Source organism: Sinocyclocheilus anshuiensis, unplaced genomic scaffold (genome assembly GCF_001515605.1).
Source record: "Sinocyclocheilus anshuiensis isolate Anshui unplaced genomic scaffold, SAMN03320099.WGS_v1.1 scaffold188, whole genome shotgun sequence".
NCBI classification, from domain to species: domain Eukaryota; kingdom Metazoa; phylum Chordata; class Actinopteri; order Cypriniformes; family Cyprinidae; genus Sinocyclocheilus; species Sinocyclocheilus anshuiensis.
The window spans coordinates 1,116,899-1,134,770 of record NW_015555768.1 but is presented as its reverse complement, the minus strand read 5'-3'; the positions used below and the strand labels follow the sequence as shown (position 1 = coordinate 1,134,770).

At 36.3% G+C, this 17,872-nt stretch overlaps 1 protein-coding gene across 1 annotated transcript in view; it reads right to left on the bottom strand.

Moving 5' to 3' along the window:
- The window catches only part of LOC107674373 (metabotropic glutamate receptor 6-like), a 69,619-nt gene that overhangs the window by 2,260 nt on the left and 49,487 nt on the right, over nucleotides 1–17,872 (bottom strand). The window contains exons 6-11 of the mRNA XM_016468335.1: nucleotides 17,671–17,811; nucleotides 17,276–17,476; nucleotides 13,720–13,859; nucleotides 12,405–13,028; nucleotides 8,766–9,077; nucleotides 5,035–5,280 (exon numbers count right to left, since the gene is read on the bottom strand). Of these exons, the coding sequence (XP_016323821.1) occupies nucleotides 5,038–5,280; nucleotides 8,766–9,077; nucleotides 12,405–13,028; nucleotides 13,720–13,859; nucleotides 17,276–17,476; nucleotides 17,671–17,811 (1,661 nt within the window). The 3' untranslated portion in view covers nucleotides 5,035–5,037. The remainder of the gene's footprint in view (nucleotides 1–5,034; nucleotides 5,281–8,765; nucleotides 9,078–12,404; nucleotides 13,029–13,719; nucleotides 13,860–17,275; nucleotides 17,477–17,670; nucleotides 17,812–17,872) is intronic.

The following is a 17,872-nucleotide window of genomic DNA, read 5'->3' as shown; positions in this document are numbered from 1 at the left end:
GCATCCATGCAGCCTAGCATGGATGAGAGCAGGGAGAGCAGTGATACCCCCCCCAGGGTAAACAGAACAAAACCAACATAAATGTATTGCAGATATTGTTCAAGTTCAATAATTTTATGTACACATTTTAGAATTAGTCTGATTCCAAGGAGAATCAGAAGGCTGAATCCCGACTGACAGAGGAGGAGCTGGGGATGGAGGAGGCTAATTAGCTATTGAGCAATGCTGCTGATGAAAATGAAAACTGCTGATAATACTGAGGGACCTTATATATATGAATGCTTAGATAGGTGTCGTATTCCCATAGGTTGATGGGGATCAGCTGAGAGTCAGCTGATGCGAGCTTGACTAACGTGACCTGCCAGAACTAACGCTACACTTGATTTTAACGAAAAAACATCAAATGTGAAATGTTACGCAGGGAATTCTGGGAATGTCAATTTACGTTTTTTTCACTGTAAATTGTACATTCTTTTTCACTTCCAAAAACTCTATTTTACCATAAAATTAGTTTTTCGCCGTATATAGAGAGGGGGAACTTACCATTAACCAATTAATATGTTTTTGAGTCTTTTACCATTCAAATCACAATCATTTAACAACTGGTAACAGTTTATGAAAACTACTTTAACTTAATCACAAAAACAATAGAAGACACAAGAGACATACATGTCTATACAATGAGGGCAGATGCCTTTTTGTCCAGAGTGATTTACCCTGTACTGACATGAGAAACTCTCTGTCTGCAGTACCCGGGGGTAAAATTCCGTGTTTAAGGGCGCCGGAGCGATAGGGCAAGTTTGAGAGCATGCTAACTCTTCTCTTCAGGGATCAACGCGGCTAACAGCACACAGATCACTGCTTATTACTGTCAATCAACAGTCAAGCTGATTATTTGTGCTAGCGTTTGTTTCTGAAATGACTGAACGCACAGTTCAGCACTATATGGTTCTTTGCGGTCAGTGAAGTTACCAATCTGCTCTTGTACTGTTAAAGAAATACCATTATATCTAAGCAGCTTTAAAAATGCAAATCATATTTAATATTAACCCTCTGTCAAGCTACATGTGTATAATCTAATGGGATTACAATAGATAAACTACTGTTCAAAGGTTTTGGGTCAGTATGATTACTATTATTATTTTTGAAGGAAATTAATATTTTTATTCAGCAAGGACACATAAAATTGATCAAAAGTGACAGTAAAGACATTTATAATGTTACAAAAGATTTCTATTTCAAATAAATGCTGTTATTTTGAACTTTCCATTCATAAAACAATTCTGGAAACAATGTAATAGATCACAGTTGCCACAAAAATATGAAGCTGTTTTCCCACATACATCCCACTATTGATTTCTTTAGGATCAAGTGACACACACTAAAGGCTGGTGTAATGATGCTGAAAATTCAGCTTTCCTCTTCACAATTAAATTAAATTTGAGGACATCTTAAAATAGAAAAGTCATTTTAAATTGTAATACTATTTCACTGCTTTTACTGTATTTTTCAATCAAATAAATGCAGCCTTGGCAAGCACAAGTGACTTCTTTCAAAAACAAACAAACAGATATTGGATAACTGTGTTCTGATGTTACAAAATAGTTCCGATAAATTAGTAACAACGCTTTTAAAAAGGATGTGGGCATCAGAGTTAAACAACTGCAGAATGTTGATCGGCTGACTAAATCTTACTGACCCATAATGCTGAACGATATATCCACTAATTAAATAAAAGTATAAATATAAAAAGAAAGAAAGAAAGGTCACCAGGGCTAGTTGTCACATGGCAAAATTACATAAGCTCTTAGTACCTACAAGGGGTAGAGGAAAATAGCATTAAAAAATACATAACAGAATGATTTAGCATTTGTTTTATTAACAAATGCATTCATACAGTCCATAAAATAATCATATTCACTGCACTTCTATCCACATGCTTTTCATAATTCATTTTCTGCTTCCAGTTTCTTACAAAAGATTTCTATTTCAAATAAATGCTGTTATTTTGAACTTTCCATGCATCAAATGTATTGCAGTTTCCACAAATAATGGAATAATGGTTGCTGAAAATTCAGCTTTGCATCACATGAATAAATGACATTTAAAAATATATTAAAATATATTAAAACACTTAATCATATTCACTGCACTTCTATCCACATGCTTTTCATAATTCATTTTCTGCTTCCAGTTTCTTCGCTTGTGCACCCAAATATTGTTGCAGCGCAGAGAAATATCCATATCAACAAGCATCATTTCAAGAATTTTGTGCAGGCTTAGTGATTTTTTGCTTCCAAAAGCTCAGTAATATGGAAGTAATGAGATGTGCTGCTTCAAACTGCATGTATTGAGGAAGCAAATGTGTGCTGCAGAGATAGAGAACAAGTGGAAAATAAACCCAAAAGCAGTTCACTGCAATTTAAAAGAGGGAGAGAGAGAGAGAGAGAGAGAGAGAAGGAGATGTTATGGATATCAAAATGTGAGGGGGCAGTCAATACAACTCACGTAAAAGGATTCAGGGCACCTTAAATATTGAATTTAAAGCATAGAGTTCCCTAACAATCCCGTCTTGGAAGCTTTGAGGACAGTTTATGTCAATGAAATATATTACGGTGCAGTATTTCTCAGTAGATCTCCGGCTATAAGTCATTTGAGGGCATAAAAGTTCACAAGAGCAAGTTACTGCAATATTCATATTTTTTCAGCAAATATGACTTCACAGCAGAAACTAAACATAGCATAAAATCCAATGCTAGGGTGTTGTGGGTAGTTGCCAACTTTGCTAGTATTAAAGTGTTCTGAATGTTTTAGTGCATTGCTATGTAGTTTATTGGTTGTTATGCTGTTGCTAGATGGCTTCTACTTACAACATTATAATATTGTAGTCTCTAGATATGGCTCAGGTCTCTCCATCAGTAAACCTGAGTCAGGTTAGATGCCATATTCAATTTAACACGGATGAAAATGAGGTTGTGAAGGATAGACTTTACAATGGCACGCACTGTATAAATGTCCTAGATTGCATCATTTTCACAACATGCAACTTTCAAAACTCTTTTATGGAGTTTTTGACTACTGAAAGTTATGTTCGAAAAGTCATTTCTTCAGCTGAACAATTGGTACCGTATGTTGTTAAACAACAGTACAATCCGTTGAATGCACTGTACTTCTATTCCTCACGGCCTCATTTGTGACCATGGACCACAAAACCAGTCTTAAGTGTCAATTAACACTCCACTATTTTTGAAAATAGGCTCATTTTCCAACTCCCCTAGAGTTAAACCGTTGAGTTTTGCCGTTTTCTAATCCATTCAGCCGATCTTCGGGTCTGGTGGTAGCACTTTTAGCTTAGCTTAGCATAGATAATTGAATCTGATTAGACCGTTAGCATCTCGCTCAAAAATTACCAATAGAATGGGAAACTAGGAAAAATATCGAAACTCTTCGGTCATTTTTGAGCGAGATGCTAACGGTCTAATCAGATTCAATGATCTATGCTAAGCTGCAGCTAAAAGTGCTACCGCCAGACCCGGAGATTGGCTGAATGGATTTGAAAACGGTAAAACTCAGCTGTTTAACTCTAGGGGAGTTGGAAAATTAGCCTATTTTCAAAAATAGTGGAGTGTTCCTTTAAGACTGGTTTTGTGTTCCAGGGTCACGTTTTATTCCTGTCACATTCCTGTTATTCAATATGGCACTACCCTGACTAAAGTCTAGGGTTTTTTTTGTAAAGGGTTTTTTTGCCCTTTTTTGAGCATTTTTTCGTCTGTAAATCTGATCGCTTAAATTAAAAACCCAAAGCGGTTCTCCTATGCAGAGTTATTTGCAGGGTTATATCATTAACTAAATCTATTAAAAAAGTTTTGTTAATGGAAAAAATAAATAAATAAATAAAATAATAAAATAAAATAAAATAAAAATATTAGATGAAAAACAAACTTATTTCAGGTAAGGTTAAAAATTTTTTTTTGTTTAACTTGAATGATTAAAATTACCAACTAAAAATAAAATAAATAAAGGCTAAAACTCAAGTAAAACTAAAACTGATATAAAAATAAATGTTAAAAAATTTAAATCTGATTGCTCAAAGTAATAAAAAAACCAAAAGGTTCTTCCATGCTGTCAGGATTCTGGACTGTTCTGTGTGGTGTTTTGCCCGTTTCTGGTCCTGTGTTTCCTTATTTGGTCCTTCCTGTTTCCATTAGGTTCCCTGATTAGTTCATCATTTGTTTCCAGCTGTGTTTAGTTAATTATCCTCATTTCCCTGTGTACTTAAGTCCTATAGTCGGTTCAGTTTGTGTTTGTCAGGTCTACGCGTTCTCTATGTGTTTTGGCTCAAGTGCCTATTGTGGATTATCTCCTGGGTTTCGTGATTAAAGACTGTTAAATGTTTCCTCGTGACTCCAGCGTGTTTCCTCAACAGCGTGACGTGACACATGCAGGGTTATTATCATTAACTAAAACTAATATTATTAAAACATTTTTGTTAATGAAAAGAAGCTGAAATATAAATATTAGATATATATGAAATAAAAAGTTATTTCAGTTAGTTGTCATGGAAACTTTTCTAATTTTTGTGTAGTTTAAGTTGAACCACTAAAAATGACTAAATGGAAATAAAATAAATAAAAACTAAAACTGAAAAATAGATCATATTTTAGAAAAATAGAAGAAATAGATAGAAAAATTGTTATATATATATATTAAAAAAATAACTTAAAATAAAAAATAAATAAATACATGGAACTGAAATGAAATCTGAAAGTATAAAATATTAGATATCTAAAATGTATATAGCTAATAATTCAAAATAGTAACTTAAAACTAATAGTAGGTGAATAATACTAAAATAACACTGCTCCTGTGGCAACAATTGTAAAACCTTTCTGGTTCTGATTGGAGGCTTTATTTTTAAAACTGTGATTTTGACGGGTTGATTTATTTGTAGCATTCTTCCAGACTTTAATGGTGTCTCCGGAGATTCAGAACAGACTCCTTGCACTTTTCCAAGGGTCTGAGAGTGGCTGTTACCTGCTACTGCGTCCTGTCCGGCTCGATCTTGGTCTCTCCGTTCTGCTTGTCATTGATGGATTTCTGCGAGAGGCGTGAGGACATGGTGGCGGCTTGGACAACAGCCTTGAAGCTGCGCTTGCGCTTCTGCACGTTCTGCTCCGGGTGCAAGATGATGACGTAGACTTTCGGAATGTAGAGCATCCCCAGAGACACAGAGGCACTCAGACTCATGGACACGGTCAGCGTCGTCGTCTGGATGAACATCTACATCAAACGCAGGAAATAAAAGGTCAAGAGTTACAGATCAAAAGATCATCAGAATCATCTCAGATCTTCGCAGGATATGTTCTAGCGAAAATGTGAAGCTAGATCCCATAATAAAATAAAGATAACATGACAAATAAGATTGCTTTAATAGCTCAGTTGTCACTGCAACATAGTAATGGAGAGTTTTATCTCTTGATTTTTCTTCTGACAAAAAAAACCATTGTAATATCAAAACTAATTTGCACAACTCAGAAAAGGTCATTTCAAACATTTCTTATCAGACTCATATACAGTGGGTACGGAAAGTATTCAGACCCCCTTCAATTTTTCACTCTTTGTATTTTTTCATAATTATAATATTTAATTGATAAGTAATAATTAAAATGGTAACACTTTACAATAAGGTTTACATTTTTTAACATTAGTCAACTAGCTAACATGAACTAACAATGAAAAATGCATTAATTAACGTTAAGTAATGGACCTTATTGTACAGTGTTATCTTTAAAATTAATGTAATTCTAAAAATATTTAATGAATTAATAATTATTATTTAATAAACTTATTTCTTACAATCATTAATCATAATTATTATACATTACCGTTTAAAAGTTTGATGTCTTTGGGTCTCTTACACTCACCAAGGCTTGTGAAATAATATTGTGAAATATTATAACGATTTAAAATAACTGTTTTCTATTTGAATATATTTTAAAATCTAATTTATTCCTGTGACGCAAAGCTAAATTTTCAGTAATTAACCATTACTATTATCACATGATCCTTCAGAAATCATTTTTCTCATTGTTTTCGAATTATCAATATTAAAAACAGTTGAACTGCTTAATATTTTTGTGGAAATCATGATAAAAAAATGTTTTCAAAATTTTTTGTTTGAAAAGAATTCATTTGAAATAGAAATCTTATAACATTAAAAATGGCTTTATTGTCACTTTTGATCAATTTCATGCGTCCTTGCTGAACAAAAGTATTAATTCCTTTCAGAAATATATTTTACTAACCCCGAACTTTTATTAATGGTATCCACGTTAATTTTACAGCTCTTACTTTGTGTCAACTATCATTTGTTTTCCTAAAATGAACAGAAGAAAAATCAAACGTGATGCTTTAATCAAGCCTCCTGAGCAACATTTTAGCAATAAAATCTTCCTTTGGACTGGCCATGGCAACGCATCAAAATAAACATTCACAATGTTCATCACATGTGGCTGCCAAGGCAAATAAAAGAGCAAACGGCACATCAGTGGGAAGCTACCCGGCTCGTCTAATCTATGCAGCAATAACTAATGCTCTAATTCCTAATTCCCGCTGACAAGGCTTCTGGCTTTATTAAGATGGGTAGACATTGTCTTTCAGGCTCCAAAACACTCCTGTTATCAACCTCCTCCCACAGTCAAACCCCCAGAACCTCATTGGTGGGCGGAAGAGTCTTTGTCTCTGTGTCATGGTGTGTCTTTGGGAGATAAAGGGGGGGAAATGAAATGTTGTTTTTTTCTCATCTCATCCCTTTCCATGTCTGCCATATCAAAGGCCTCTTAAAAAAAAAAAAAAGAAACTGTGAGCAATACAACTTGGACTTGTTATCGTGAACCTGGCAGGTTGTTGCTTACTTCAATGCCTTCATATTGAAATGACTTAATTTCACATAATTTTCTACTTAAGGACTTAAACAGTGACTAAGCTCCGCTCTTTTGTTGATGGATTGGAGCAGAACTGTGAGAACACATTGTGGTGGAAAAATACAAGTTGTTTCACAGAGAGATGGTGTTGCATTGCTATATATTGTGTTTTGAAGACGGAGAAGGCGAAATGTGAAACGTTAATGTGTAGTATTGCTCTCTGTCCCATTGTGAATGTATGACAAAAGCATTAATAGCTTAAAATTTCTCACTGTCAGAGAATACGGTTTTAATTACAGTTTTATACAAGAACAGTAACACAGAAACAACTATCAACACCAGCAGGTAATGAAGAAAACACTTCCATAAAAACTGCATTTGATTTTGCTTCCATAATGTGATTTTTGTTTTTTTGTAAAACAAGATATTAAAGGGGTCATATGATGCGATTTCAAGTTTTCCTTTCTTTTTGGAGTGTTACAAGCTCTTGGTGCATAAAGAAGATCTGTAAAGTTGCAAAGACTAAAGTCTCAAATCCAAAGAGATATTCCAAAGAGATATTCTTTATAAAAGCCACACCTACCTAAAACGTTGACTTAAACCGCATAAACACATTTCATTACACCAAATACACAAAATAATGTTCTTTTTAGCAGCATCATATGACCCCTTTAAATGAGGAAAAAGAGTGGTATAGTGGTGAAATTAAAAATGAAGGACCAAAAAGGGTATTTTTGCGGTGATGCCATAAAAGAACAATTTTTGGTTCCCCAAAGAACCATTTTTCTTAGTGTGAAGAACGTTTAAAAAATGTAAAGAATTTTTTTCCCATTATAAAGAACCTTTGTGGAATGAAAAGGTTCCATGGATGTTAAAGGTTCTTATATGGAACCAGCAATGCAAATAAAGATTATTTATTTTTGAGAGTGTGCTCCTCTCCTAAAACACCACTGGAATCACTTCTGAGGAGGCTTTTTACTAGCATGTGATGAATGAAGTCAAGTTCAACCTCAAGACCATCCTAAAGATCTCATTTGCACTGCTGCATGTTCAAACTTGGTGCATCATGTTCGGTTACACATCAAACCTGGCAAGACGTGCTAGCATGCAAAGTCTGAAAATGTGCACATTGTGAGGAAGAACATTAAAATTCAACTTAAATTTCAGTTTGCTACTATTATTAAAGCTATTATTATGATTTCAGAATATGTGGAATATAGTGCACGAGTCCACTTTATAGTGCATTTTTGTCACTTTATACACTACCGTTCCAAAGTTTGGGGGCGAGATTTTTTATGTTTTTTATAGGCCTATGCAAATATACAGTAAATACAGTAATACTGTGAAATGCTTTTAAAATGTTTTTAAAGGAAGTCTCTTATGTTCTCCGAGCCTGCATTTATTTGATTAAAAAACACGAAAAAAAAACAGTAATATTATGAAATAGCATTGCAATTAAATATATGAATATATTTTAAAATGTAATGTATTCCTGTGATGACAAAGCTGGATTTTCAGCGACATTTCTTATTATCAGTGTTGAAACAGTTGTGTTGCTTAATATTTTTGTGTAAACTGCGATACGTTGTTGTTGTTATTTTTTTTCCCAGGATTCTTTGATGACCAGAAGTTCAAAAGAACAGCATTTATTTGAAATAGAAATCTTTTGTAACATTAAATGTACTGTCACTTTTCAATGTAATGCATCCTTGCTGAATCCAATGAATAATTTCTTTCAAACAAAACGACATGATGGCAAGTTAATGCTTTGCATTTTTTGGGTGCACTACTGTACTTGTTTACCAACATTAGTAATGAATCCCATTATAATAACCATCTCACCTTCTCAGTGGACTGTGCTGTGCCAAAGAAAATAGGCACGAATGCCAGCCAGACGATGCAGGTGGTGTACATGGTGAAGCCGATGGGTTTAGCTTCATTGAAGGTCTCAGGCACACCTCGGCTCTTGACCGCATACACAGTGCACGTGACCATCAGCACGATACTGTAGCTCAGGCAACAGATGAGCGACAAATCAGACATGTCACACTTCAGGATGCCACGCGCCAAATCCGGATTGGGCGGCCGCTGCTCCTCATAGTCTACAATGGTGTGTGGCGGCATCACACCAAACCAGATGAAAACACCTACAACCTGCGGAGAGACGGGAGGAAGTAAAAGCTGATCATTAATGACGAGACTGAGTCAGAAGGGCAGACTCATTTGTCAAGAGCTGCTGTTAGACTGATGTGGAATAAAGTTGTACAAGAAACTGTTTTAGCCAGTCTTCAGCAGACACGACTTTGCACAAAATTACTTGTTAAAATAGGCCTGCTATCAGCCTGATTGCTCTTAATGATGGGTTTTAAAGTGCTTTTTTAAAGACGAAAATATAAGTTCCTTTCCTCGCTTTGTAATAACGTGAACAGATTTCTGAAACGAAAAAAAGGGGATATGTCTAGTTCAGCTGAAATGTAGCACTTAAATTTCCAGTGTTTTTTATTCTGAATTAAGACGTTTTGTGTATTTTGACCATGATAAATGTAGACTGTCAGAAATAAAAATAAAAAATACTATGCACCCTTTATGATATGCTGTTACACTTTTTTGTCAAACTTTTTTGAAAGTAATACATTTATAATGTTATAAAAGATTTCTATTACAAATAAATGCTGTTCTTTTGAACTGTTCTAAAGAATCCTGAAAAAATATCATTATATATTATATATTAGAATGATTTCTGAAGGATCGTGTGATACTGAAGACTGGAGTAATGATGCTGAAAATTCAGCTTGGCATCTCATGAATAAATTACATTTTAAAATATATTCAAATAGAAAACATTTATTTTAAATTGTAACAATATTTCACAATATTACAGTTTTTACTGTATTTGATCAAATAAATGTAGCCTTGGTCAGCATAAAAAACTCTTTTTGAAAACATTTTTAAAATCTTACGACCCCAAACTTTTGAACAGTAGTGTAAATACTGTAGATAGCCGTCCTTAGAAATGTCCTCATTTTTTATGTAGTGTTCAAAATGTAAAATAGTTACTTTTATGCTAGATATCACACATTATTGTTAAAAACAAAACAAAACATTATTTCTTCAAATACTATGTGTATTTTCATTTAGTAAACATGTTCCTAGGTCAACAACATCCGTGTTATTTATAGATGTGTCTTATGTCACAAACTGCTCAGATTTGTCAAAGTCTGTAATTAAATGTTATTATGAACTCAATATTTCCAATCAAATTCAGACAGCTTCAGACATGAAAGTATAGTCTTAATTTTCTTAATTTACTTCTGTCTAGTGAGTTATTTACTCCTTTATCTAAAACTGAAAATAAAAGATGAAACTGAAATGACAAACTCCATGTAAAGAAATAATATTTTTAAAATTATTATGTGTAATATCTAGCATACGAGTTACTGTTTTAGATTTTGAACACTAAATAAAAAACAAGGACATTTGAAATGGGACGTCTGCTCACCATAACTCATAATGGAAGTGCGGAGGATCACCGGATGAGAGCAGCTGTTTAGAGGCGTGATTTAGAGAGCATCCTTTACACCTGTTCTCAATGGCAACATTCCGACTAGGAAGTGACTCATCCCGATTGAAGGTGCTCATCAGGTAACGCGCAAAACTTTCCGAGAAACTTCTACAGCTGGGAGGAGAACAGAACAGCAGCCGGGTGGCCGGCGTGTTGCCGGGGAGACAGATGTTGCTGTCAGAATCGCTCGGCGGAGTTCCGTTCTCCACTCAGCATCAGTGACACATCTGCGCTGGAGGAGGTGCCGAGAAACGTCCTGCTGTCAATCATTCTCCCGCTAACGTCCTGTTAATCTCGTCTCCCCTGCGCCTCTGCCGGTGAGTCATGCGCATAATTCTGGGGCCAAGCTCCAACTACAAAAGCTTCTAAAATATTCTTTTGTAAAAGTTCAAATCAGCAGTTTTTAATCGCCGGAGAGGTGTTTATCAGCAGACACGATGTGTATTTCTTGTCACCTGTAAATCATTTTTTCGCCTTTATTGATGTTGAATCTGTTGCTTTTGCAGTGTATTTCTTGTCACCTGTAAATCATTTTTGAATCTGTTGCTTTTGCACATTAGCGTGTTTGGCACGTTTGCTGGCACAAGCAGAATGAAGCCCAGGCACTCAACATGATGAGGTCTGCAGGCAGCTTATCAGCTTCGGTGGAGTGTACAAACACAGGAGAATCTGCTTGGCTGGGAAACTGCTATTGACAAAACCTCAAAATTCATCCATAGGGTCGTGTTGAGAATGGAACTACAGCACAGGGGCTTTAGTTTCCATAACCAGTGGCTCTGTGGCGCTCATGAACCTGTGTTTGGCTGGAGGTAGACACACGTTCGTGTATGTTTCATGTAAGATCGGGACTTGCTAAGGTGCCTGTCTACAGAATTCAATGTGATGTACAGCAGAATTTTCTTTATTAATTAAATTCATTCATGTTTTATTCAATAATTCAATGGTTTGGCCTTGCATTTCTCATCGAAGCTGCCACAGCAGTTTTTAATTAAATGCATGAAGCTAAAAGTTAAAGGTGATGTGTGTCATTTTTTCATATTAAATACTTTTGCTATGCAAACTTCATATGCAGAGACTATTTAAATAACTCATTAACTGATTAATTTCCTAGAAATAAATATGTACACTAACATTCAAAGGACTGGGGTCAGTAAGATTAATAATTTTCATATTTAATTTTTTTTAATTCATTTGTAATAATTTTAATGTATTACTTTTAACACTTGTGACAAACAAATTAAGATGAAATATTTTAGTTTTAAACTTCAAGGACACTAATCAAATTTAAGTACTTTTAACTAATAAGATAAGAACCCAGTTTGAGCTTTTTGAAGGAAATTAATAGTTTAAGCAAGGGTGCATTAAAATAATCAGTAAAATAAGAGACAGTAAAATAATTTATAATGTTACAATAGGTTCCTATTTCAAAGAAATTCTGTTTGTTTTTTTTACTTTTTATTCATGAAAGAATCTTGAAAGAAAAAAATGTATCAGTTTCCACAAAAATATTAAGAAGCACTATTGATTATAGTAAGAAATGTCTCTTGAGCAGCAAATCAGCATATTAGAATGATTTCTGAAGGATCATGTGACACTGAAGACTGGAGTAATGATGCTGAAAATTCAGCTTTGATCACAGGAATAAATTAAAATACATTCAAATAGAAAACAATTAAATTGCATTAATATGTCATAATATTTCTGTTTTTACTGTATTCAAATAAATGAAGCCTTGGTAAGCATACGAGACTTCTAAGTAAATATTGTAGCTCTGAGGCGATGTTAAAAAATATTCTACTTTCCAACCAGCCCAACACAGTAACTAGCTCCATAAGATTTGGAACGTATAGGATATGGGTTGCACCCTGCAGGAAGCAATAAAATAATTATGACTTCAAGCTTTCATTTAACACCCTCACCTGTACTGAGATCAGTATGAAGGTTATCATAATTTGCGATGTGGGGCTGATGAATTTTGGCGGTGTGACAGACTTCTTGCCCTGCTCGAAGATGCGATAGATCCGGTTGGTCTTTGTAAGCATGGCAGAGTATGTAATGCACATGCCCAGCCCCAGCAGCAGCCTGCGGAAAGTGCACACCACCGTCCCTGGCTCAGCGATCATCAGGAAGGTGATGAGGTAGATGAGGAAGATTCCGGTCAGGAGCACGTAACTGAGCTCACGGCCCGCGGCCCTCACGATAGGGGTGTCGTTGAAGCGGATGAAGGTGATGATGACGGACAGGGTGGCCAGGATGCCAAGAATGGCCAGGAACAAAGGGATCATGGCCCAGGGTGAATGCCACTCCAGCTTGATGATGGGAGTTGGGCGGCAGGCCGTGCGGTTGGGGCTCGGCCGCATGTCGAAAGGGCACATCTCGCAGTTGAACTCGTCAGCTTGGAACTGATAGCCATCACAGAGCTCACAGTGCCAGCAGCATGGGACACCCTTCACCATCTTCTTCCTCTCACCCGAGCGGCACGGCAAACTGCAAACCGAGTCCGGCATCTGACGGGATCCACCGGTCCACTGCATCTCTTCCACCTGATGAAATACAGAGAATATTTACAAACAATTAATCTAGAAAACAGAAAACATTTAACCTGCAGAACCAAATCAGTCATACTTGTATGTTCAAGATATGTTTTGGAACATACAGTATACACCAAAAGTTAGGGGTTTGTAAGATTTTGTAAAGTCTCTTCTGCTCACCAAGGCTGCATTTATTTGATTAAAAATAGCATTACAACAGTAATATTGTGAAATATTATTACAATTTAAAATTACTGTTTTCTATTTAAATATTTCTTTACAATTTTTAATTTATTCCTGTGATGTCAGTGCTGACTTTTCAGCATCATTACTCCAATCTTGAGTGTCACATGATCCTTCAGAAATCCTTCTAATATGCTGATTTGCCACTCAAGAAACATTTCTTATTGTCACTTTTGAATACAGTTGTACTGTTTAATATTCTTTTGGAAACAGTAATACATTTTTTTCAGGATTCTTGAAATAGTGCAGAATCTGAAATGTTATGTTATAATTGTTAAAAAACAATAATAAATAAATATAATAAAACTTTAATTACAATTTTTTTAATAAAAACCATAAAAAAGTGGGAAAAAAGGAGTCTTTTATGAGTCTTCAGACTCTTATGTATAACTCATACATGTTCTTGGATCCTTCAGGTGTGAATATGATTAAGTGTGTGCTAATGTACAATTCAATTTACGCTGAGTCGCAGGTTATTGGTCCACTGGCCGATGACTCTGTATCCTGGATTGGTGGTGTTGGTCGTCTGGTACTGAAAGATGTCATAGCGTCCAGGAGCATCTCCATTCTCATTAAACAGAACAGCAGTACCAGCGCTACCTGATAATCACAGAAGAAACATGATTCAACTAGACTGTTTTGCTTTGATTTTGTAGACTTTTTAAAGTAATTTGCATGTATTTCTATTTAAACAGGAAGTTGGGAAAGGACATTTTGACCTTTTTTGGAGCATTTTATTGTGCCAGGTGATATTCTTTATCTAGATGCATATATCTGCTAAGTTACTTTTGTCAACTTTTAAGACAACTAAAAGCCACAAAACAATTGTGATTTCTGGTCTTTGAAGAAATACATTACAGATGTGATAGTAAATTATAGCCGAGAACATCAGCTCTTTAGATGAGCGCGATCACAGCCAGATATATCATAAAGAGACGTCAGGTTCTAGCTTCACTGATCACCTCCTCTTCCTGTTACTCTGTCTTCTCCACTGAGCTCTCATATAGATGCTCCATTCATGCATACTTTTTTACCCTGCTGCATGTCATTACAGGCAGTGGTATCTGTTTTTAGTCTATGAGTAGATTTGAATGGGAAACTCAGAATGCGTTAAATACAAACATTCGGCTGTTTCCACGTGATTGGAAGTGCTTTGAACCTGTCTTTGTCAACCTGAGTATGTGTATTTAGTTCAACCATTAGATCCCTCCCTCCAACTCAGCAAGAACACATAATTGAACCACTGATAACCTGCTTCTGTTAGCCCTGGATGAATGAGGATTTGTATTTTCCTTGTTTGTTCTTTGCTGTGTAGGAGGAAGACAGCTTCATTTGAAATTCTGGGGTGGAAAAGGGACTTATTTTCCATGCAATTTTCTCCTTCACAATAATGCATATTGCTTGTTCAGCCAGTTCCCTCCACGCGAGCTTTCACCAAATGTTTGCAAGATGACAGTCACTCTTGAGGAAGTGATTTAATGGGAATTCCTTCATGGACAGCTTCACAACACCAGAGCAAAGTTAGATTTACTTGCCACAACTTTTCTGGAGATGTTTTTTCTGTTTTCAAACTACACAGAACTACGAGGCCAAAGTGGTACTGTGAAGCACTAAGCACATGCTGTATATCAACACCACATGTAAAAACATTCGCAACACTTTAACGGCACTATTGTCACACATTTCAAAATTAAATGGAATATTCTGCAAATAATATTGTAGAGCGGGACTTGATTTTCTCAGTCAGGATTTGATTAGACTGTGAAAAGTAGCTATAATATTAGTGGTTAATAGAGGTGGAAAAATTTATTTAAAAAAAGGGTTTTTTTTCCTTGGAATAACATGCACTTTTTAATTGTAGACAATATGTTTATTATTTAAATAAACAGATTTTGTAATATTTTATAATATAAAAGAATGTATAATATTTTAATAAAATTATTCAGCATTAAATGATGCATTCAACTGATTAGTAGTGAGAGTAAATACATTTCTAATGTTACAAAAGATTTCTATTTCAAATAAATGCTGTTCTTTTGAATACATTTTAAATAAAATTTTTAATAAATTTTTATATTAAATTATATAAAATATTTCAACTGCTTTCAACACTGATAACAAAAATTAAACCTTGAGCAACAAATAAGCATATTATAATGATTTCTGAAGGACAATTTACAGGTAAATTGTAATAACGTTTCATAACAGTAGTTCCCTATCAGTCAGTCACGTTCAACATTACGGCTACACAGTCGAAGTCGGAAGCAGAGCTGATGGCCATGCTCCTTCGAGCTGCCAAGTCTATCAGGCTGGAGGTGAACTCGCCTCCATCCCCCAAACATTTGAGGCTGAACGATTGGTCCACTTTCTCGACGCCACCGTCTCCCAAGCCGGCCTCTTTGGTGACACTGTTGAGGACTTTGCCCAGTAGTTCTCGGCAGTCCAGAAGCAGATGGAGTTAATTAAGCAGATTTTGCCTCGGTGGGTCACTCCGATTGTCAAATCGCCGAGGTCTGGGTCTTCGTCTGTCCGAAGGCACCCCCCTGAGGGGTCAACATCTGCTCTGCCCCGACCGGAATCCAAGGAGGAGACTCCTCAACAGGGGACAAACAGGTAATTTGTGGGAGGTCTGGCTCGGTGTCTCGCTTACGGTGCCATTCCTCTGGTTAGGGTAAGTGTGCTTATCTTCTTCAAGTAAGTTCTCCATCTGGTGAATCCTAGTTGATTCCTCCAACACCCTGTGGTATTCAGACTTAGTGGAGGAGTCTGTTGCCACGTCCAGTATTTGGGTTGCATGCCATTAGTCACCCTCTTTTACTGGACTTGGTGCCATACATGAGATTCCCTTGGTAATCCTGTATGTTTTTTTCCACAGTACGGTTTCCCTTGGTAGACCTGTGTGTTCCCTAGACAGTTTGTTTACTGTCAGTTCCTGTTGTGTTCTCCCGAACACAGTCTTACTGTTCACATTCCGCACCCCAATGGTTGCTGAAATCTAGAATTGTGAGAATGTTGGAACACCCCTTTTTTCAGCTTCCCTGGTAAGCCCGTATATTTGATAAATGATCTGGCTTATAGGGCATTGGGTAGGTTAGGGACTGAGGTGCATCTGTCCTGACACTCTTGCTTGTCAACACCTCACATTCAATTTTCACAATAGAGTTCTGGTTGTGGACCCCTAACATCAGTGTCGATGTAACATCGAACGTAACTGACTGATAGGGAACGTCTCGGTTACGTATATAACCCTCATTCCCTGAAGGAGGGAACGGAGACATTATGCCACAACCATGAACTGTGCTGAATGCCGGGATGCTTCTCGGCTCCTCAGCACAAACCTGAATGAGTGGATGCACGCCACCATCTTATATACCCGTATGTACCGGGAGTGGCTTGGCATGCAAATTCCACTCGCCAATTGTAATTGGCCGTTTCTTGTAATGCTCAGAGGTGATTGGGGCTCCCAAGTGAGACCCTTAACGTCAGTGTCGACGTTTTCAACTGAATTTTGATCAAATAATTGAATGTTTGCAAACACAAATTTTCAGTGATTTTCAGCCAATACCAATTTAAACTTCTTATACAGCGCATAAACCTGCTGTACTCTTTAATTATATAGAAAAGAGCTCACATTCTTCAAAATTTCCACATTTACATTAACATTTATTCTTTTAGCAGACACTTTTATCCAAAATGACTTACAAATAAGGCAAACAACAAACCAGTTCATCCTAACTTTCTCCAAAATAACTAAAGTCATACAGGTTTGGAACAACATAGCGATGAGTACATGAAAACATAGTTTTAATTTGTGGTTAAAAATTCAAATATCCAATTCAAATATCAATATGCATGACACAGTGTTCAATCCAAATGAGTCCGTGAGACAAAATTAAAGCTCTCTATGGGGTTTAGTTTGGACCTTTGAACATCTTTTGGCATCCAGCCTAATGGCATTTCTGATGCCAGTCAGGTCTCATATTCAGTGATTCTGATCTAGCATGATGTTGACTCACCATTGAAGTTGACGGAGTGGATGTAGCTAAGCAGCAAACGTCCCTCCACTGGGTCCATCTTATCACAAACGCCCGTGGCTCCCGGGCACAAATCCTGGTGCATGTTGTGCAAAGCATGAGCCATAGCGTAAACTGCATCAATTACAAACTGAACCTTGCCCTCTTGCTCATAATGAGAATCGCGACTAATCCGTTCTTCCCCTGAAAGAGAGAGAGAGAGAGAGAGAGAGAGAGAGAAAGGGTAAAATGAACACAGTGAGACAGCAAAGTGACAAATGAAAATACTTAGAGAAGCTGAACAAGAAGACAGACAGAAGACATTAAAAAGCTTTTAAGGTCAGCTGTCATTGCTCCAAACATCAGTTAACTTGCAAACGGCTAACAGGAGCTCTCACCTGTGCATTTCTTCTTTTCTGGGTCTATCTTGATACCTGGACGTGTCAGTTTGCACCTGAAGTCATCCTCCCAGAATTCAGCGAACCAGATGTTCCTGCGGTTGTTCTCCAGGGATCGAGTGGTGAAGTACTGGTCAAATCCTGATTTAAAAGCAGAAAAATTACCAATTTTATCCTTATAGTGGAATCGATTGTAAAAAAC